Source organism: Akebia trifoliata, chromosome 15 (genome assembly GCF_017979445.1).
Source record: "Akebia trifoliata isolate Shusen 1 chromosome 15, ASM1797944v1, whole genome shotgun sequence".
Classification (NCBI taxonomy): Eukaryota; Viridiplantae; Streptophyta; class Magnoliopsida; order Ranunculales; family Lardizabalaceae; genus Akebia; species Akebia trifoliata.
In genome coordinates, this window is record NC_141389.1 from 8,000,375 (window position 1) to 8,023,811 (window position 23,437).

The following is a 23,437-nucleotide window of genomic DNA, read 5'->3' on the forward strand; positions in this document are numbered from 1 at the left end:
TTTAGGGTCAAACTTGACCCGATCCAAGACTATCCTTAGGTTGACCTTTTGCTCGAGTCAATCCAGTTGACTCAATGAGACTCTCAGATTAAGTTAGATTTTGTCATTTTTTTCATTGGGTTGTGATTGGATGTAATCAATTATTGTATTCATTGTGATTGATTTGATGATTGAATGTATGTGGTTTGTATGGATGGATATTCTCGAAAACTCCCCGGGCGCACTTCGTCCCTTTGCACACACTCACGAGCATGCATATACATATTTGCATCACGACATGTCCTTATAAACCCCCGTAGTCGGATCCAAGCTAACCTGGTCTTTCGGGACACAGGGGATGACAGTGAACGCTACAACTTCAGTACAGTACCTTCGGGTATATCAAACTGGAGCACCACGTACTGCTTGACCAAGTAAAACTGGGATAGTATATCGATGTTCCGGGCTGAAGTGACCTAAGCTTTGTCCTAACCTAGCCTCAATCATATAGTGAGCTTAGAACCTTGAACTTAAGTGCGGTCCCACTAGGTCACGACTCGAATCGATCAATAGTGCTCCCGGATTGCTTTACTTAATTTAGCCAAAAGGTAAGAGGGTGGACCGGTCCACACCGCTTAAATTGAACCCGCAATACCGGTCCAACCCAATAAATATAACTGATGAAACATGCTGATCAATGTCAAGTTAAACTAGTTAGCCCAATTGGTAAATGGATCTTATGGATCAACACATAGACCGGTTGGACTAATTGGCTTAAAAGTAGTACATGAAATGATTCAAGTAAAATGTTCAAATCCATTGGGTCGAACTGGCTCAAACTCAAATGGGTATATAGTCCCAATTATTTTTATTGGCCAATTTAATTCAATTGACTGAATATTTTATAATCAACAAGATCGAGATTAGTAAAGTCATTTTAAGGGATGTATCGATTGGTACAATTTGGATCTTACTTTTTGAAGGTCGTGCAATCCTTAATTACGATTCAAAAATTTTCTAAGATTCTTGATCAATTAGCAAATCATCTTCATGTAATCCCTTGCTCGGAATGTTTCATCAGTTAGAGACTTTGAATCTAAGGGATTAATCTAATAAATACTATCAAGAGGGACCTTTAGTTCTAATTGTTAAAACTTACCCTTGGGTCTTCATCGAATAATCCACTATTGATGGGGTTTCAGGATATCATTGCTCCTAAGCTTAAGCGTCTACCACCTAGTTGGAGTCGAGAGTCGGGTCGATTAGAGCGAACATCAGCACCAAGTGAACCATCAGAAATGGCCTCTGAATCTGAACTTGCAGAAATTCGTAAGATCTTGACCATCTTTGCAATGGATATAAACAACATCAAAAGCAAGGTAGAAGTACTAGAGCAGACCTCTGAATCAACAAGAAATCCCCCCGATGATCAAAGGGACAAAGGACCAGAAGGAAGCACTGCTAGAAATCTAGAAGATGTCTACGAGCTTGATGGAAATGAAGAACACTTCAATGAAAATCCGGTGCTGGCTAATAGAATGACTCAGTTGGAAATAGCTTTGAAAAGCATAAAAAGAATTGATGAAATCACAGCAGGCATCGAAGCCCTAAATCAAATCCCTAGGATCCGTCGGCCTGAAAAGTTCGTAATGCCAGAAATGAAAAAGTTCAATGGAGTGGGTTGTGCAAAAACGCATCTCAAGGTATATGTTACCAATATGCGCACTCTGGGCTTAAGTGATGAACATATGACATTATTATTCCAATGTACTCTATCGGGATCAGCACTACGATGGTTGATGTCTCAGGATCCGGCTGCAATAGGGACATGGGAAAATATGTCAAAGTCATTCTGGCACCAATACAAGTACAGTACCGAGATAGAAACCTCTCGAAGGGATTTGGAATCAACCAAACAAAAGAATGGGGAAACATTTACTGACTTCATTGGCCCCTGGAGGGCTAAAGCTGCACAAATGTGGGATAGACCATCAGAGAAAGAACAAGTGGCGATTATATTGAAAAATCTTTCACAAGGGTATGCTCAGCATTTAGTCACCCAATACCTCCCCACATTCGAGTCCCTGTTACAAGCCGGTAGCCAAATCGAGGATGCCTTCGCTTCCGGGGTCCTTTCTAACCCTTCAAACAATAAACTCAAAAAGTCATTCCTCAATTTCAAGCCTAGTACTAATCATGCCTTTGTAGCCAATACATCTGTTACACCCATCCATTCCACTACCCTGCCGATTAACCAAACTAATCCCAATCAACATCGACCGCGTAGGAAGTTCACTAATCTTGGGATGTCTTTGAGCGTTGTTTTTCAGAAATTATTAAGTAAAGGGCTCATTACACCTCTTCAACCTCGACCTCTACCAAGTCCACTCTCCGTTTCCCACAATCCCAACTCATTTTGTGAGTTTCACCAAAATCCTGGTCACTTTACTGATCATTGTGTTGCCCTTCGTCATACGGTGCAAGACCTCATCGATGCCAAAAAAGTTACCGTCCCTACCCTTGCGCAACCTAATATTACAACCAATCATTTACCTACGTACCAACCTCCCCAGACCTTGAACATGGTGTCCAATACCCATCTCCCATTTGACCCAGTCATCCTCATCCACCCAGTCAATCCTAAATCACCTAGCCCTCCGCTTATTGGAATGATAGTCCCCAAGGAAATTCTCACTACTGGTTGTGAGCCATTCAACTTAACTTCAGATGAAATCTATTGCTTGTTCCCACCTCATCGTGACAGCTCTACTTTGATCACGTATGCTTCAACACAGATGGACTTGGAAGAATCCAATTTCTTAAGAGAAGAAAATCCTTACTTATTGGACCAAGAATATGAATACTTCTCTCTCTATTGCAATGAATATGAACATATGACTCGGGAAGAAGGAAATCTCAAAATATCTGAACTCGATAAGACCTTGGCCAAGAAAGGAGAAGCAAGTTTGAATAAGGAAATGTTAGAAAAGGGCAAAGAATCTGAAGAAGATGTTCTAGACTGGCAAACTACCACAGAGTCTCTTAACATTGCCCAGTTGTTCCTTGAATATTATCACGTTTCAGTTTTACCGGTTGAAAGTAATGTCTTAAGTCCTCAGTCTATAATCAAACCCATTGTGGGTACTTGTCTTTAATTTTTCATGAGTCATGTGATTTAGTTAGGGTCTTGTTTTTTTTATTTCGTAATTCTTGTTAGATCGAGTCTATCCTTTTATTTCTGCTGAGTCAAATTAGTTTCTCGAGTCTACAATGGTGTCTGTCGCCCCATCTGAATTTAATTGAATAAAAGGAATTTCTGAATACCTCGAGCGCATTAACGAGTTAACTAATAATTTTGTTTTAGGAGAGGATCCTCTAACAAGGAATCTCTCCCGAATCAATCAAACTATTTGAACAAGAAGACAAGTTCAGGTTCAACCTCTAATCGAGGAAGCAAAGGTCATTGACCTCGGAAAAAAATAATTCTCAAAAAATTTAGATCGAAACTGACTTATCCCTAGAGGAACACGAGAAGATGATGAATTCATTCAAAAAACTCAAAAGACTTGTTCACGTGGTCCTATGAGGATATGTTGGGTAAGCTTGGGTGTTAATCAACAAGAAATGGGTACCTGTTCTACGAAATATAACGGAATCACATAATCAGAGGACGAGTCACATCATTGTCGAATTTCTGAAAAATGGTAAAGAATCCAAAGTGGAGCACTGTAAGGGCAGCTAATAAGAATCTCGAAACTTCTATCACAAATGTGTTAGACACATTGAGATTGACAAGAGAAATCATAGTTCACGCCTTCAACATGTCAAACTTCAACTCAATTTTCTATACGGACTACTCAGGGTTCTATGTTATGTGGTATGAAAGGAAGTTTGAAATGGAAAGTTTATTTCTTAAAGTGTGAATAAAATACCCATTGTTAGAAGCGAATTTGATTTATCGCCATTATTTTGATATGAAAGCGAAAATACGGGACATGCAAGTTGAAGATTAAGCTTTTAAAGAGAATTGCAAATCCAACAAGGAAGGTCATCCCGTCACCAAGACAAGACTATTTGGAAAAGCTGTCAGATTTCAAAGATCATCACGACACCAAAATGCAAGAATCAATCAACCTTGGCCAGATCAAGCGGTACTGCATTTAAGGAGGCCATTTTTGGCCGAACCAAATTTCCTGTTACCCAATTAAATATCTCCCTTCTCAGCCCCTCGCAGCCCTTTTAAAAAAAATATATATAACTAAAAGTCTTGCCTTTTTCTTTCTTAGCTCGATCATCTAACTTAGGGGAGGGAATGTATTCGAACTACGTTTTGGTCTGATTCCAAAATTTTGGGGTACGTAGGCAACCTGAGAAGTTACTTCAGGCCCGACCATATCAAAATAAAAAAATAGCTTCCCCCACAAAGAAAAATCCAAAAGAAAAAAAATCAAAAAATGATGTTGTCAAAATGGGGAAGAAAATTCAAAGAAAAAAAATGCCACACAAGGGGCATTTGGGTTTTTGAGCCTCAAAATTCCTTTCTTCTATACCCAGTCCTAAGCCTACCTATGAAAGCCCTCCTAAGTACCATGCGAAAAAGTCAAGGAAGGTGAAGCAAAGCATAATCAGACAGTAACTCCAGAAGTTCAAAAGAAAGAAAAGAAAAAATAAAGCCTGCTAAGTTGAAAACCTGAAAGGACGACTTAGGCAAAAATCAAGGCAAACTCGCAAGGTTGAAAATCCAAAAGGACGGCCTTGACAACAATTAAAGTAAAGAGAAAAGAAATGGAAGAAAAAAATGTAAGCTCGCTAGATTGAAAACCTGAAAAGGCGATTTAGGCAAAAGCTAGAGCACGCTCGCTAGATTGAAAATCTGAAAGGACGATCTAGGCAAAAATCAGAGCTATCAAGGGAAAATCTCAGTCAAGTTGAGAATCTAAAAAGCGGTCCGAGCCAAAACATTGAAAGTCCAAAGGGCCAAGCTGCATCGACTTCGTGCAATCAATACCTAGTTTGAACTAAATATAGACTTAATGGATACAAGTGCCTCGTCTACGATTGATCTGAAGACCTTCACATCCTTAAGTGAACCGATGGGGAGAAAGAACAGATTCTGTGATGAATTTCAAAAAGAAATATTTTGTTCCAATTTCTTCGGGCCTGACTCGAAATCTTCAATATAAAAAATCAAAATTAAAAGTTAAAACTTTATTGCGCTTGCGGTAATCAAAGATTTCAAACTTTTATAACAGGGGTATTTTTTTCTTTTCTAAAGAGTGCAGTTCCCCCTTACACAAGGGGCATTTTTCTTTCTCAAACCATGTTCAGTTATCCCCAATGCTACATTCCCTATCAAACTAGGGGCATTTTGTTCTGAAGCCTGATCAATTTCGATTCCAAAGGATAAGATTGAGTTTGAATTGAAAGTTACCCTCTTGATAGCAATTTTTGAAAACCCTCGAGGTTCAAAGAAAATTAAAATGTTGACCGGACCTTCATAAAATCCAATTTTTTCAAAAAGTGTTATTAATCTCCTAATTGTTTTGCCCAGATAAACAGTTCATTACTCTTTTACCCTGAGTAGGTAGAGTAGAACTCTCAGAAAATCGTTCATTACTCTTTCACCCTGAGTAGGTAGAGTGGAACTCTCAGAAAATCGTTCATTACTCTTCCACCCCGAGTAGGTGGAGTAGAACTCTCAGAAAATCGTTCATTATTCTTTCACCCCGAGTAGGTAGAGTAGAACTCTCAGAAAATAGTTCATTACTCTTCCACCCCGAGTAGGTAGAGTAGGACTCTCAGACAACAGTTCATTACTCTTCCACCCTGAGTAGGTAGAGTAGAACTCCCAGATTACTCTTTCACCCCGAGTAGGTAGAGTAGAACTCTCAGAAAATAGTTCATTACTCTTCCACCCCGAGTAGGTAGAGTAGGACTCCCAGACAACAGTTCATTACTCTTCCACCTCGAGTAGGTAGAGTAAAACTCCCAGATTACTCTTTCACCCCGAGTAGGTAAAGTAGTACTCCCAGACAACAGTTCATTACTCTTTCACCCCGAGTAGGTAGAGTAGAACTCCCAGATTACTCTTTCACCCCGAGTAGGTAGAGTAGTACTCCCAGACAACAGTTCATTACTCTTTCACCCTAAGTAGGTAGAGTAGGACTCCCAGACAACAGTTCATTACTCTTCCACCCTGAGTAGGTAGGGTAGAACTCCCAGATTACTCTTCCACCCCGAGTAGGTAGAGTAGGACTCCCAGACAACAGTTCATTACTCTTCCACCCCGAGTAGGTAGAGTAGAACTCCCAGATTACTCTTTCACCCCGAGTAGGTAGAGTAGTATTCTTAGACAATAGTTCAATACTCTTCCACCCTGAGTAGATAGGGTAGAACTCCCAGATTACTCTTCCACCCCGAGTAGGTAGAGTAGTACTCCCAGACAATCATTCATTACTCTTTCACTCTAAGTAGGTAGAATAGGGTTCCAAGAAAAATAGTTCATTACTCTTTCACCCTGAGTAAGCAGAGTTGGACCCCCCAAAAAACTAGTTCCTTACTCTTTCACCCCGAGTAGGTAGAGTAAGACATTCAACTTTCGCTCAGACCTTATGTTCAGTTATGCTCAGTGTATGCTCATATTTTACTCAGTTTTACTCAATTTTTAATTCATAATTTCCTCAGGTTTTGCCCAGATTTTATTACACAGTTTTCCATCAATAAGTTTGTTATCCTCTCATCATGAATGCGTTGAATGGAGATGCGCCTTTTCAAAATCATCACTACACTATTGCACACACACGCACTTGCATCAGTTAAGGAGAATTTTCAAAATTCAAGGATTTGACATTTTTAGTCCAAGGAGAGTTTACCCTCAATGATCTGGATGCGTTAACAAATTACCGAATCAGGCTGCAAAATGAGCTGTCACTGGCTTTGGCATTCGGATGTCGCACTATTTATCACAATAGATTGACCATCTAGTTTGCTTCCACCCTCTGTCAAAGAGGGGCATCTGTAGACACCCCATTTTTGCATCTACCTAATTCGACAATTCGTTTTCTGGTTACCGTGAATTCTTAATGATGATTGCAAAGAACTCGAAGGCTTGTGAGTACTGTCCCTGATTCCCTTCGTTTCCACTCTTTTCATCTCCCCTACTCGTTACGACTCGACATAGAAATTTACGCACGCTTAGGGTCGCCATACGTCACACCCGATTTAGCAAGCACGCACGCTTAGGCTCGTCACACAGTTCGATAACCTAGAGACCTCGACACGCTAGGAAAATACGACTTTGAAATATAGAAATAATCACGTTGGGATTAAAAGAAACCTCACGCAAGAATTCGTAAAAATCCGTAAAAATCGACAAAATGATGAAAATACCCCTCATAAATTTTGGACCTTCGAAAAACTTCAAAAATACCTCCATTACACTCAGAACATGATGTCGAGTCTAACGAAACCCAAATCGACGAAAACAGAGAAATTTAGAAAAAATCATAAAAATGATCGAAATGCCCCTCGACCTCCAAACTCAACTTAGAGACCTCGATCGTTAGGAAAATGTAACAAAATCAAACCTAATTAAAAATTCAATTTAAACTAAAAAAATAAAATTCAAATTAAAAAATTAAACAATTAAACAATTCAAATAAAACAATTCCAAATAATTCAAACTTAAATTTAAAAAATTAAATAATTCAAACTTAAAAGTAAAAACAATCAACATCTATTTCAAAATTAAACAATTAAAACTTAAATTAAACAAATAAAATTTAATTCAAAATAAAAATTTTAAAATCTAATTCACAATTAAACAATTAAAACCTAATTCAAAATTAAATAATTAAAACTTAAAATTTAATTCAAAATTAAACAATTAAAACTTAATTCAAAATTAAACAATCAAAATTAAAATTAAACAATTAAAATCTAATTCAAAATCCAAACAATCGAATAATTAAAAATCAAACAATCCAACAAATTAAAATGTTAAAATTAAACCATTAAACAAATAAAACTTAAATTAAAAATTAAACTATTAAACAATTAAAATTAAAATAAAAAAAAATTAAAATTAAATAACTAAACATTTCAAATCGAACAACTAATCAAATCAAAATCAAAACACAACCAACAAATCGGATTAAAATTGAATCAACCAATTAAATTAACACTCAAATTAATCGATAAAAAATTTTCAAACAAAAATTGATCCATAAGACTCAAATCAAGACAATCAAAATTGACCAATCAATTCGAGGTTATCATGCTACGAGTAGCGAGGGATCACCCCACCACCATTCTCCCCAAAGGAAAGGACGCGTATAGAACAAAAAGAAAGAAGAAAATTTTTAGAAAGAAATAAAAACAAAACAAAAATAGAAAGTTGCTTTCTATTTAAAGGAGAGAACGTTTTCTCTCTAGAAGGGGGGGATCTTCTTCGTCTTGGTTCCTTAGGTTGAAGAGACTTGGGCTGAACGTTCTTCTGCTTCGATTCTCTCCTCTCTTTGCTCTTTTGGGCTGAACCAGCACTGACCTCCATGATCTTCAGCATCTTCTTCCTTCATGTCTCTCTCTCAATGTCATTGGACTGAACTTGCAAACACAGCATTGCTGCTGCAATAGCAAAAGGTTCTTCTCTCCCTCTGCTCTCTCTTTATCTCTTGGACGTACAGACTAGCTGCCCCACCTCTCCTTGACCTCTCTCTGCCTGCAACTCATCTCCTTTTGACTCCTTCCGCACATCCTCTTTATACTCTCGCCCTTTCCCTCACGTTCTCCAGTTTAGAACGACCCCTTGCTGTCCCCTACACCACATCCACTTACCTGTAACACAGCCCCATCTCCAACGCCTTTACTGCCTTCATCCTCTTCACGCCCCAGCAGCCCAACTCTCTTCTCCTCTTGGACGTTCTCTACCCTTCTCTATCTTCTTCTTCTCTTTTTATTCATCTGCAGTTTTTATTTCAATCTCTGTTTTCCAAGCAAACAAAGAGGAAGAGAGAATAAGAGAGAGGAGAAACTTACATTGCTGCCCCTCTCTTCTTCTCCATTAAAATCAGTAATACAACCCATAGCTGCTGCAACCTCTCTCTTATTCTTCTCTACACTCTCTCTGCCTTCTTCTCTCCCACGTTTCACATCCACTACACAGCCGTTTGACTCCCTACAACGTCTCTACGGGCTGGACATCGTCCTCTCCAAATCTTTACAACAGCAAGGTTGTTCTTCATGTTTTCTTCTTTGACAGCACCAACTCCCTCTCTCCATTGTGGCAGCAACGTTACCCTCATCTCCCATCAGTAATGTCTCGACAGCTATCATTGCAACTCCTCTCTTCCATCTCCCTCATGGTCCTCACTTCATTGGAGCCGTTGCGACATGTCTCCCTCACGTTCAGTCTCAGACAAGCAATGGTAACAGTAGCCATTTTTTTCCTTTCTCTTCTCGTATAACCTGCAGCCAGCGCGACAACTACCCATGAGTTTCTTGAGTTACGCCTGAAGGGACCTACAACAGCCACAATTTTGTGGTAGAGGTGAGTTTAGTTCATTTTTTTTTATATATATTTTATTTTATCATTTTTTTCTCTTTCTTCTTTCTCTTCTTTTCGCGTTTGTTTATTTTGTCTAGATGATTGACCGACTTTCGTTAATGTGTTCATGATGATCATCACATGTTCTTGATTTTTTTCTATTATTCGAGAATTTCGTATATATACATGAATTGATGATTTATTGATTCGCCACGTGTTAGTATTTTTGGATGCAAAATTTTTGTATATACCTATGAATTGGTGATTCACCGATTCGTCGAGTATTTCTAATTTTTTATTTTAAAATTTTACATGTGTGGATTTTTATTCATCGATTTGCTTTATATTCGCGATGTTCTGACTTAGAAATTTGATATATATGTGAATCTCCAATTCAAGAATTTGTTAATATGTCTAAAGTGTTCATGATTTGATGATTTTGTATGATTTTCATCTTTGCCAATTTTGAGATTCACTATGGTCATATTTTCTATTTTCTATTTCGCGAATTTCGGATTCATGTTTCCTATTGCGGAAAATTCATGTTCGAAACTTTCTAATATGGAAACGGCACAATTTTCTATTTTTGGGAAGACATACTGTCGACAATAAATTTCAACGGATCTACCTCGAGATCCGTGAAAAATAATCGCAAATGATTTTATTGATTTTTTGATGAAAAGTGGATACAGATCTCAGTGTTTCCTCTGATTAACAGTCAAGTACAAATAATAGTGATGATGTATGTAGCTTTTCTTCTCTCCGTGCTTCGCGCTTTATCGGCTGAGAAGGTTGCTTGAACGGTGGCTTTGCTTTGTGCTTGATCTTCTGTAGAGGCTTCTGTAGATTTTCTTCTCTCCGGGCTTCGCGCTTTATCGGTTGAGAAGGTTTTCTTGGCTTCCGGAGAAGGGCTTTATGCTTGATCTTCTCTTTAGTCGGAGTCCGGATCTCTGAAGAACCTTGCTTTGTCTCTGGAGGAGGGCTTGAGAGCTTCTTCTTCTCTAGAGGGAGAGCTTCTGTCTTCTGAGAGAAAGTGATCCCGTCCCCTCTCAATGAGAGAGGCTCTTGTATTTATAGACTTAAATTAATTTAGCTTTCCAATTATACCCCAACTTAAAGAGGTTTAATTGATTTGTTTAAAAGGCTAAATTTGTCCAAATCCAGTTTAGGGATTCTATGGATCATTATTGGGCTTAAACTCATTTATTTAGGTGTAAGGCCCAATATTTAATATGGATCACTTAAATTTGCTTAGATCATGGGTTTCATCTGTGAAAGTCCAAAACCCAAGCTTGTAGGAGGCATGTTCCCAATTAATGGATACCCAATTTAGATTTATGAGCCCAATGTTGGTTTGATGGGCTTTTTGGTTAATTTAGAAGGCTGTAGGGGCCCGTTTAAATTTTGATGCCTACAAATGCCCCCTCAAGGGTGTTTTGTCGGAAGTATATCGGACGATAATGTACCCTTGATTCTTTTGATGAGGGTGCCATTATTGACAAATATATATATATATATTTGATGCCTCTATTTTTTTCATTGAGAACTTGGGTCCACTTCCGTAGCTATTAATCATATTTACTTTGTATAGGACTTGAACTTGAAAATTATGAGCATCAAAATTTGAAGAACATTGTGAGCATGCATCTTTCAAAGATTTGCTGTAGATTTAAGTATGGGCCTTGGAAATTGGAATTCTTTCGGCCCATGAGTTTGGAATGAAAGTAATGATTTATGAACCTCACGATATCCAATTTCATAAAGTAGTGTCTCTGAGGTGCATGAGATAAACACTCCAAATATTCAAACTCAGAAATTGTGTTCTTGATTTGCAACTTAGTACCTTCGGGATGTATGGGATAAGCCCCCATTTTCTCATTTCCTTCCATCAATAACACCCTTGCCCATAAAGTCTTGGTGTATTGAGATGTATGGGGTCAATCCCTCATCTCATCATTTTCTTGAACCCATCCACATTAACACTATTACAATGTTACATATATGGTTTGTGTATGTGAGATGTATGGAATCAAAACCCCATTCTTCCCCCACTTTTTTTAGCTTCAGCAAACCAAAGACTTGTCAAAAACGTCTGTACAGTCATATTCAACTCATGTTTACCCATGACAAAGATGTCGCCTTGAGTTTATCCAAAAATCCGAGTTGAATCATAAAATGTTTATCCATGAGTTATGACCAATTAGCTTCAATTTTAACTGAGTCAAGTTAAATCGACTCACAATGGGCTTCAAATTGGTTGAATATCAGCCCGATTTTTTTTGTAAAAATTCGAAGAATTTTGCCTTCTACAGCCTTATTAGATCAGATCATGTACTTGGATGTCGCTAGGCGAGCTCAACAATCCTAGTAAGATAAGGAATCTTGAGTTGGTAAGGCTAGTCTTTACCCATGAAGAATCCGAATGAAACAGATTTCAGCATCTTACTTTTTGAGTAGTGCTGGGGTGACACAGAATTACGGTAATTCTCGCCTCCTTTTGTTTGACCATCTCCACGGTATCTTTGCTTCAGTGTCCATTCGAATTGGTTTATGACACTAGTCGTCTTATATCCATTTGAGCTACTTTGAATGGGCTTACAATGGGCCCCGAATTTATTGAAAGTGAACCAAGGTTCCTTAGTAAGATTTCAATCTTACTAATTTAGTAAGCTTAGCTTACTATCTTCCTTTTTTTTTGCTTTCTGTTTTACCCATCTTCTCACGGTTTTGTGTAAAGCATTTGAGGCTCAACAATTAACAGTTGGGGTGCCGATATAAAATGGGAGTTTTAAGGAGTAAAAAGTTGGGGTGCCGATATAAGATGTATCCAAATTAGAATCCAAATCTTCCACTCCTTCTCTTCGTTCCCAGATTTCAGCGATGGAAGGGGGATTTCAGCCATGGAATTTTGTAGATTCCAAATCGATCAAACCATTCTCGGATCTCAACGACTCTACAATATCTTGCTTTGCCCTCTTATTTTTTACGTCTTTGCACCCACAACCGTGTTGAGGAAGGATTCTTGAAGCTCACGTTCTTGCTTCTATAATCGAATCCTCCTCAAGGCAGTGTTTTAATTCTATACGAACTTGACGACGAACCCAACGGGGATTTGGACTCCCAATTTTCTTATTAATAGAGATCATCGTTGATGGAAGATGCAATTCGAAACACAACTCTGTTTTGACCTCTTCTTCTTTTTATGCTATTTTTTTTTTTGAACAATCTTCACCACGGCGCATCTACTCACGTTCTAGTTGCAGCCACTTACAGGTATTCTTCTCTCTCTCTCTTACTTTTCGTCAAAAACTTGAAGTATTTCCATGAGCTCTCTCGTCATCTCCACGGTTTTGCCCTCATCACCGTGCCGAAGAAGAACTGCTTCTTCTTCAAACAGATCCAACGAGTTTGGTGAAGTTTTACTGATTTCAATAAGGATTCTTCGCTTATAGGTAGAGCATTCGTCTGCTACCGGCGTGGTTGAGTCCTGAAGAGTTTTGCAGCGATTTGGATCATCGATTCTTGAAGGAACTTGCAGCAACAAATTTTTTCTTGAGCGTTACATGCTTGTAGGTAACCTCCTCTTCTTCTCCTTCTTCTTCTTTAATTTTCTTTATTTTCTTTTTGCCCAAAACAGGGGCTGCGGCCTCTACCCACAAACGAATCATTTGGGTTCGTTTGAATCTGATCCGAAATGGGTAAAATATCCATAGATCATAAATTGAAGATGGTGTTCCGTTTATGAAGAAGAAAGGATTGAGACTGGGTTCTCCATTTTTTTAGAATAAATATCAAAACAGGGGTTGCGGCCTCTACGTTAGGATTAAAGGCTATTGATGTTGAAATTTTTTTTTTCACTATCCCTCCTCTATTGATGGATGTTGAGGAACACAGATTTACAAACCCTTTGGATCGATTGGTTTTGTTAGAGATTTTATTAACAGACCAACGAGAGTTTTTTTTTTAGAAAGATTTAATTCGATATTTTACATCTCATTGAGTAGGGTTCTATTTTCTTATAAATAGAACACCAGTCGCTGTAGAAGGTTTGTCTTCTCTTATTTCTGTTTACTTTTTTTTTTTTTAAGCACACAGATCCATCCATTCTTAGAGAATCACGTAGTAGAGGCTGCCCATAGACCCTTTCACCAACATACTTCGGATGCGATCTCTTGCACTAGCACTCCTTAAAGAGGTGGTCGATATCGTTATTAATATCAAAGCAGCATAATTCCCCGTTGATCTTCTAAGTTGTGTACAAGGTAATCTCTTTATTCTGAAATTTCCCATTTTTTTTTCAAAACTTGTGAATGAATTTCATTGGAACTTCTCTTTCTCTTACAGATCCAGGATTACCAATAATATTGATATAAAGATCTGATTTTTTGGGTCGATTGCAGCTCGACTACAGCTTCGAAACCACAGGAAGGTATGGATCTTAATCTTTCTTCCCATATATTTTCTTTAAACTTTGTCATCCTCGCATTTCCTTTCTTATGAATTGTAACCAGAAGTACAAATTGAGAACTTATAACCCTTATCAGTCAACCTTTAGAACATTTATCTGTTAGTCTGCTTAGCGGTGGCCAATGTTGAATTGTTAAAAGTATTGCTTGATAAACGGCGTACACGTAGAAGAACCATGCGACGACCCATTTGTCCAGCTAGTTGGCTGACCTCTAAAGCAACTTTTTTATCAGTAATGCTTAGGAGGGGATGACGTCAACTGGCTGACAAACGTCAACTGGCTTGCAGAATTATGGGACACAAGATTTATGCACGTAGAAGATCCATGCGACGAACCATTTGTCCAGCTAGTTGACTAACCTCTAAAGCAACTGTTTATCAGTAACGCTTAGGAGTGGATGACGTCAACTGGCTGACAAACGTCAACTGGCTAAAAGAAACACGGTACGCAAGCTTTATGAATGTAGAAGATCCATGCGACGACCCATTTGTCCAGCTAGTTGGCTGACCTTTAAAGCAACTGTTTATCAGTAATGCTTAGGAGGGGATGACGTCAACTGGCTGACAAACGTCAACTGGCTTGCAGAATTATGGGACACAAGATTTATGCACGTAGAAGATCCATGCGACGAACCATTTGTCCAGTTAGTTGACTAACCTCTAAAGCAACTGTTTATCAGTAACGCTTAGGAGTGGATGACGTCAACTGGCTGACAAACGTCAACTGGCTAAAAGAAACACGGTACGCAAGCTTTATGAGTGTAGAAGATCCATGCGACGACCCATTTGTCCAGCTAGTTGGTTGACCTCTAAAGCAACTGTTTATCAGTAACGCTTAGGAGGGGATGACGTCAACTGGCTGACAAACGTCAACTGGTTAAAAGAATCGCGGTACGCAAGCTTTATGCACGTAGAAGATCCATGCGACGAACTATTTGTCCAGCTAGTTGGTTGACCTCTAAAGCAACTGTTTATCAGTAATGCTTAGGAGCGGATGACGTCAACTGGCTGACAAACGTCAACTGGTTAAAAGAATCACGATACGCAAGCTTTATGCACATAGAAGATCCATGCGACGAACCATTTGTCCAATTAGTTGACTAACCTCTAAAGCAACTGTTCATCAGTAATGCTTAGGAGTGGATGACGTCAACTGACTGACAAACGTCAACTGGCTAAAAGAATCGCGGTACGCAAGCTTTATGAATGTAGAAGATCCATGCGACGACCCATTTGTCCAGTTAGTTGGTTGACCTCTAAAGCAACTGTTTATCAGTAACGCTTAGGAGGGGATGACGTCAACTAGCTGACAAACGTCAACTGGTTAAAAGAATCGTGGTACGCAAGCTTTATGCACGTAGAAGATCCATGCGACGAACTATTTGTCCAGCTAGTTGGTTGACCTCTAAAGCAACTGTTTATCAGTAACGCTTAGGAGGGGATGACGTCAACTGGCTGACAAACGTCAACTGGTTAAAAGAATCGTGGTACGCAAGCTTTATGCACGTAGAAGATCCATGCGACGAACTATTTGTCCAGCTAGTTGGTTGACCTCTAAAGCAACTGTTTATCAGTAATGCTTAGGAGTGGATGACGTCAATTAGTTGACAAACGTCAACTGGTTAGCAGCGTCACAACGTCAATTGGCTGACAAACGTCAACTGGTTAGAAAAACCATGCGACGAATCATTTGTCCAGTCGGTTGGCCAATCTTTAAAACAGTTGTTTATCAGTAATGGTTAAGAGTACACAACGTCGACTGACTAGCGGCATCATAACGTCAATTGGCTGACAAACGTTAACTGGTTAGAAAACCATGCGACGAATCATTTGTCCAGCCGGTTGGCTAATCTTTAAAATCAGAGCATTATTGAGCATGATGATTTTTTTTTTACTCATACTCTTATGTATCTCTAATCAATGTGACCTTAATACTTAATGGGACATAACACTTTTTTTTTTTTTTTAATAAATGTATTCGGTCTTCCCCCCCCTTTTTTTTTCAGAGATGGCTAGAGACATTATTTCCAAAGGTTTAAAGAATAAGAACCATTCCAAACGGAACTTACCGCGTGAAGGCTGGGTAGATGATCCTGCAGATCCTTCTCAAAAGGGAAAATGGCTTTGTTTTCCCCATGTTATGATAACCGATCGTTCAAGAAGAGGGAACATTTCATCTGTGGAGCTAAAGCTTGTTGTGCACACACCGATGACTGGTCCTTTGCAAGCACAAGATACAGAAAGGGACACATCACTTGATATGACAGTTTTAAATGAGTATCCTCCAACAGCTGACTTACTCCCTGGAGATGAGATTGATACAGAGCGTCAGCCATCTTTATGTCATCCTCCACATCATGACCAAACTCGTAATTATCCACAAGCTGTTTTGGCACAGAAAATCATGCAACGTTTCACTCGATGGGGTTCAGATATTGAACCTCGAGGTGACATTCGATATCTTAGTGGTTTTTGGGACTGGAGCTTGGATGTGAGCCATAAACTACAAAGCCAAAAGTCGACAACTTTCCTTAGTGAAGCTATATTTGCAGCTAGTAAGGAGTACAGTCGTCCTAATGGCATGTATCGAGCTTTATGTGAGTTTTGGTGTCCCGAGACTAACACTTTTGTTACGGGTCGTGGGGAAGTTGGCATTTCTTTATGGGAAATGCAGAAGATTTCTGGGCTTTCTATCACGGGTGAGTATTATGAAGAGGTGGTGCCTAGTTTTGATGAACTCATGGGTTGCAACGGTGTTCTAGGTCTTCCTCTTTCTTGCCAGTATCTATTTAAGGCGTACGCTTTACTGATTTTTGAAAAGGGGAGTGACTGTGTTAGCCACAGTGAATGGCTTGATTTCTGGTACACTAAAGCTGAACGGATTTCTAATCCTCGTCTGACAGTAGAGTATAAGGAGAGAGCAAAATCATTTTACTTTGATCGTAGTGGCTGTCAGCATCCTAGAACAAAATTACGAAGACCTTTTTCTTCTCGAGTTACTTTGGCTAAAGGAGGTCGTAAAGAGGGAGAAAATCCATTTATCAGGCTCGGTTTTCCTGCAAATCAGAATGTTGAAGATGAAGCTATGACAGCTGCATACCTCTCCTTGTGGTTGTGTCGTTTCGTTCTCCCCTGTGAGAATGGTGATCTTATTCGTCCAGGCACTTTCAAGGTAGCAGCATTGATGGCCCGAGGTACTACGTTCAGCTTGGTACCTCCACTTCTGTGTTGTTTATACAAAGGTCTAACTCAGACCTATTGGGGTATGAAAACACAGAAAGTTGTAGGTGCCTCCACGAGTTATTGTCCCCTTCATTACTTGTTTGGGTGGGTTGGACTTCATTTTCCTCGGGGAGTATTTGGTAGCATTGATGCTGACTTTGGACCTCCGTATCTGGTTCGCACAGCTGGTGTTTCCAACTCATACTTTTATTGGGAAGATAATGCTAAAGATGCAAGGAATCTGATAAGAACCATGGATTCTAGTGATTTTAAATGGTATCCGGAAGAGATTTGGCCGCCAAAAGGTCATAGAAGGATGCGGACTGATGATGGTGATGATCCTTCTGAAATTCAAGCTTTCATGATAAGCTGTCGTCCTGGATTTGTTATGTTTCGATATGGTGATGTTTACGAGGTGGAAATGTATAGCCCTCACAGGTTTGCTCGTCAACAAGGCTTTCGTCAACGTATCCCTGGAACTCCGATTCCTTTCACAAGATCCGTGGATGGGATAGAGTTATACAGTTTATGGTTGTCTTTGACTCAGACCAAAAGTCGAGTCAATTTTTTTATTCCTCCAAAAGTGCAAGACATGAACCGGCAATTTGATAAGAGTTATAGGGATTGGTGGGTTCAAGATGTACTACCTCATTTGGATGCCCTTGATTTTCGTCTTCTTGAAGATAGCGTCTCCGTTTCGAACTTTAATTTTGATGAAAGAAAGGGGTTTGAAGATCGTGAGGCACGTCGTGCTTTGCTTGTCACACAAAAACCTTCTCGAAAAAGAAGAATAGAACACACTAGCATTGATGATACGCAAAATGTCATTGCAGAACGTAGATTGAAATTGCGTTTCAAAAAAATACTGCCGACTCCAACGACTACTCGAACAGAACAAGCTAACATTCTTGGGGTAGATGTAGAACAAGTTGTTCATAAATCAAGTCCCGTTAGTTCTTTGAAGCCTGTTGTTCAAACTAAGCCTAAAGATACGAGTGTGACTCCTGATAGGCAAGAAGCTGAAGCTGAGAATGATGTGTCTCCTAGGAAAGGTAATTTTACACACTTTTTTCCTTTCTTAGAAATTTCATGTTTTTTTTTTTTTTAAATGTATAATCTTTTGTGATTTAATTGATCTCGCAGAATCATCAACCAATATACATTCCATTGCCGATTTGTTCGCCTCAGAAGATTTTCCAATCTTCCCTGCCTTCTCGGGTATGGGAGATGTTTTGAATGTCAGTCATCTTAGTAGAGGGCTTTCGGAATTGATTGCTACTGAAGACCCCTCAAAGAGTGATGGGGATGAGGTTTCTTCATGTCCTCGTCAAAATTCTCATGGCATTTCATCAACTTCAACTACACATACGGCTCCTACCGCATTGGCTTTACCTATTTCTAATAAGTTGGTTGATTCATCTGTGATTGTTCCGAAGTCACGTGGAATGCTTACTATTTCTACCCAAACTCGACAAGCTTCTTTACATGATAGTGACATCGACTTATGCGTTCAACAAGCATTACATAGAGCTCGTGATGAATTTCTTCGATCTAGGGTTGAGTTGATGCTCAATATTGGCTTTTCCAACCTAAGAGAATGGCAATCACTTCATATGCCTGCCATCATTTCTTCTCTTAAGGATGCTTTCAGAACTGATCCTATGCCTTTTGCTAACTTCTTCGAATCACTTATAACTGGAGTAGAAGCGTATCTTTCAAGACGAGAGAAGGTTTTATCATCTTTGTCAGCAGATGATAGGGATCTTCAGCTATCTGTCTTAGATCAGGAAGCTCAACTAAAACGTCAATCAGTGGATAGTTTACGTACGCAACTGACTGAAGTTAAAGATAAAGAAGTTGAACTGACTAAACGAGAAGTTGAGATAGAAATCGAGTTGACTCAAATCAGAGAAATGCTACCACAAGTCGCTGCTTCTAAAGAATCTCTTAATACTCAAGTTCAGGAAGAGGAGGAGGCTCTACTTACTGTTGAAGCGGAGTGTACTCGCTTATCTAATGCTCCAATCATTGATGATGATGAAATAGCTGCTTGCGAAGCCGAGAGAGAGTCTTTGAAGAAGAAGTTTTGGAACCTTACTTCTTTATATTAAGTTTTATTTATTTATTTATTTTTTACTGTATAGGACTTAGGAAATTATATCATTGTTCACTTCATTTGAAATTAATAAAATTCCCCCTTTTCCTTATACGAGTATATCTTTTTTTTTTTTTGATGTGGTTGAACCTGAAGTAACTTTACAGGCTGCCTACGTACCCAAAAACGGGATCAAACCATAACGTAGTTCAGATGGATGCTCTAAGTTTTGCCTAGATCGCCCTCTCGGGTTTTCAATCTAGCGAGCTCAATTCTTTTTTTTTTTTTTTTTCACAGTTTTAACTCATGCGGGTCAGGAGTATCATGTAGTTTAAACTCGTACGATAATGAGCATTGCTAAACAGTTTACGCTCGTGCCGAGGAGCATTGTCAAACAGTTTAGGCTCGTGCTGGGGAGCATTGTCAAACAGTTTAGGCTCGTGCTGGGGAGCATTGTCAAACAGTTTAGGCTCGTGCTGGGGAGCATTGTCAAACAGTTTAGGCTCGTGCTGGGGAGCGTTGTCAAACAGTTTAGGCTCGTGCTGGGGAGCATGATTCTTTCAAGCATAGTATCGTTTGAGAAATTTCCCGTTGATCGGACCAAGACGTAATCCTTCTGGTGTTACAAGAAGATATGCACCATTAGTGTATACTTCTTTCACTACATGAGGCCCATCCCATTTTGGATCAAACTTCTTTCCAGAACGGTGTGAGAGGATGATTGGTCGTTGTACAGCGAGAACTAAGTCGCCAACTTGAAAAGAACGTGGTCGAACTTTCTTATTGAATGCACGTGACAGCCGGGCTTGGTAACATTCTAGCCGTTGTTGTGCCTCCAATCTTTTTTCGTCCAATGCTTCAAGTTCAGCCAGACGTAACTTAGCATTCTCATCGCAGGTCAAACCTTCTTGGATTGCAATCCTTAAGGAAGGTATCTGTCGTTCCAATGGGAGAATAGCTTCAACTCCATAAACCAATGAGTAAGGTGTGGCCTGTGTGGAGGTGCGGTATGAGGTTCTGTATGCCCATAATGCTTCTCCAATTCGTTCATGCCAATCTTTTTTCGATTTTGAGACAACCTTCTCAAGAAGCTTGCAGAGAGTTTTGTTGAAGGCTTCGGCGAGTCCATTTGCTGCAGCGTTGTACATTGTAGAACATCTCTGCTTAATGTTGAACTTCATGCAGAATTGATCCATCAGCGTATTGCTAAAAGATTTCCCATTATCTGTCATGATATATCGTGGAATGCCGTAACGGAAGACGATATTACTTTTGATGAAGTCAACTACCGTTTCTTTCTTGACCTCTCGAAGGGGAACTGCTTCTGCCCACTTAGAAAAGTAATCTGTTGCGGCGAGGATATAGAGATGTTGCCTTGAAGATTTTGGGAGTGGTCCAACGACATCAAGTCCCCACCCGTCAAAGGGCCAAGATGCGATTGTAGGATGCAATGGCTCCGGTGGTTGACGAATGTAATCTCCATGAAATTGACAAGCTTTACACCTCTTCGCATGGTTTAAAGAATCTTTCACCATAGTTGGCCAGTAAAATCCCATCCTCTTCAGACTGTGATGGAGTTTCGGCCCTGACTGATGTGAACCGCACACTCCAGAGTGTGCTTCTTCTAAAGCATCTCAGATTTCATCATCTCCGAGACATCTCATTAAGATATCATCGAAAGAGCGACGATATAACTTATCGTTGAAATATAAAAATTGAGGTGCCCTACGACGTATTTCGATTTTATGCTTTAAGTCGTCTGGCAGCTTCCCATGCTCTAGATAGTCGATAAGTGGCTGTCTCCAATCTTTGACTTCAGCTATTTCGATGATGTTTGCTTCATGAGACTCATAATTTTCATCTATCAAAGGAGGTAATACCCACCTATGGCAGATAGGGATACTCATTGTCTCTCCTTCTGGCATAGCCAAACTTGCAGCAAGACTAGCTAAAGCGTCAGCCTGCTTGTTTTCGCTCTTGGTATGTGCCTGATGATGATCTTCAATTGTCTTACCAGTTGTGTAGCATAGGTGATAAGGCACTAACTCATGCTTTCGAACGTCATACTCTGTCGAGAGTTGGTTAATGACAAGTTGTGAGTCCCCATACACATAGAGTTGGTGTAACTTCATCTCTAGCCCGAGTTCTAAACCAATGATCAGAGATTGGTATTCTGCAACATTGTTTGAACATAGCTTCGTCAAGACAAACGAGAATGGCAATACTTCATTTTGTGGGGTGATAAAAATTACACCTGCCCCCGCTCCATCTCTTCTAGCTGCGCCATCAAAGAACATTCTCCAAGCTGGAAGCACATCAATAGAGAATACTTCTTCGTCGGGCAAGTCGTGAGACAATTCCCATTCAGCCGGAATAGGATGATCAGCAAGAAAATCGGCTAACGCCTGCCCTTTTACAGCCTTTTGAGGGATGTAAATAATTTCAAATTCTGATAAGAGAAGGGCCCATTTAGCTAGTCTTCCCGACAAGACTGGCCTTGTCATGATGTACTTGAGTGGATCAGCTCGCGCAGTGAGTCGGATTGTGTGCGACAACATGTAGTGCCGGAGTTTCTTTGTGGCAAAGATGAGCGCTAAACATGTCTTCTCGATGGGTGAATAGTTTACTTCTGCTCCAACAAGAGTTCGACTCAAGTAGTAGAGTGCACCTTCTTTTCCTTCATCATTTTCTTGAGCCAACAATGCTCCTAGTGACATTTCTTGTGCACTAATATAGAGAATCAGTGGCTTTTCAGGAATTGGTGCAGAAAGAACAGGAGGCTTGAGAAGATACTCCTTGATGCTTTTCAGAGCATTCTCACAAGCTTCATCCCATTCAAATGATGTATCTTTCTTCATCAATCGACTGAAGGGATGACAACGCCCAGCTAAGTTTGAGATGAATCTACGAATGTAGCAAGTCGACCTTGTAAACTTTTGAGTTCATGAATGTTCTTTGGTGCCGGCATTTTTTGAATGGCTTCAATTTTATTTCGGTCGATTTCAATACCACGATGCCGAACCACGAATCCCAAAAATTTACCCGAGGTGACTCCAAAAGCACATTTTAATGGATTCATCTTAAGCTGGTACCGTCGTAATCTGTCGAAGGTATCACGTAGATGTTGTAAGTGATCTTCTCTTTTCTTGGACTTTACTACTAGGTCGTCAACGTAACATTCGACTTTGTCATGTAGCATGTCATCAAAGATTTTCTGCATAGCTCGTTGGTAAGTGGCACCAGCATTCTTAAGTCCAAAAGGCATAACTTTGTAACAATATATACCTTTTGGGGTACGAAAGGCTGTAAGCTCCTCGTCTTTTGGCGACATTCGAATTTGATTGTAACTAGAAGATCCATCCATGAAAGACAAAGCTTCATGTCCTGTGGTTGCATCAACCATAAGTTCTATGATTGGGAGCGAAAAATCGTCTTTTGGACATGCATTATTCAAGTCGCGAAAATCGACACATACTCGAATTTGTCCATTCTTCTTTCTTACCGGAACTATGTTAGAAATCCAGGTTGGATACTTTACTTCTCGGATGAAGCTAGCTTCTATCAACTTGTTGACCTCTGCCTCAATCTGTGGTATCAACTCTGGTCGAAAACGACGTTGTGCCTGTTTTATTGGGCGAACTCCGTGTTTAACTGCGAGCTGATGAACAGCGATCTTCGGGTCAAGTCCTGGCATTTCTTTGTAAGTCCAAGCAAATACATCTCGGTACTCTTGTAGCAACTTGAGGTACTCGACTTCTTCATGCTGGTTTAGAAGAGTGCTAACGAACGTAGGTCGCGGCTCTTCAATTGTCCCTAGATTTATTTCTTTTAAGTCATCTACAGTGGCTTGTCCGCCTTCTTCAAAGATCGGTGGAGCATTTTCGAGTTCTTCATCTGACGACGTAGAATCTTCTTCAGGGAATTCCTCGATGGTAATATGATTTACCGAAACGACATCTTCAGAATTGTCTGTTTCAACAGTTGAAGTTCTGCTGTTGCTCGTTTGGTTTGTGAGGATGATGGTGCGTCGTTTCACAACCAATGCATCTGATATCGAGACTTCTAAAGTCGTTTGTCGTTTCATGCGAGATGGAATAGTGCTATGCAAGCCACTACTATCTTTATGCTCC

General features: G+C 39.7%; 2 protein-coding genes across 5 annotated transcripts; one reads left to right on the forward strand and one right to left on the reverse strand.

Moving 5' to 3' along the window:
• The first annotated feature begins 10,126 nt into the window (after positions 1-10,126).
• Positions 10,127-19,631, forward strand: LOC147384189 (uncharacterized). 4 transcript variants are annotated; one of them, XM_086425327.1, is made up of 6 exons: positions 10,127-12,796; positions 12,976-13,096; positions 13,612-13,785; positions 13,868-13,952; positions 15,997-18,264; positions 18,356-19,631. In XM_086425327.1, the coding sequence occupies exons 5-6, from the start codon at positions 15,999-16,001 to the stop codon at positions 19,321-19,323; spliced, it is 3,234 nt and encodes a 1,077-aa protein (XP_086281453.1). In that variant the 5' UTR covers positions 10,127-12,796; positions 12,976-13,096; positions 13,612-13,785; positions 13,868-13,952; positions 15,997-15,998; the 3' UTR covers positions 19,324-19,631. The 4 variants fall into 4 exon arrangements, with proteins under 4 accessions (XP_086281453.1, XP_086281455.1, XP_086281454.1 ...); XM_086425329.1 differs by having other exon boundaries at positions 13,619-13,785; XM_086425328.1 differs by having other exon boundaries at positions 12,976-13,092.
• A 1,310-nt stretch (positions 19,632-20,941) lies between these two features.
• LOC147384190 (uncharacterized) lies at positions 20,942-21,439 on the reverse strand. Its single transcript, XM_086424878.1, has one exon. It carries the CDS (start codon positions 21,437-21,439, stop codon positions 20,942-20,944), a length of 498 nt encoding a protein of 165 aa, XP_086281004.1.
• Between the last annotated feature and the right edge of the window lie 1,998 nt (positions 21,440-23,437).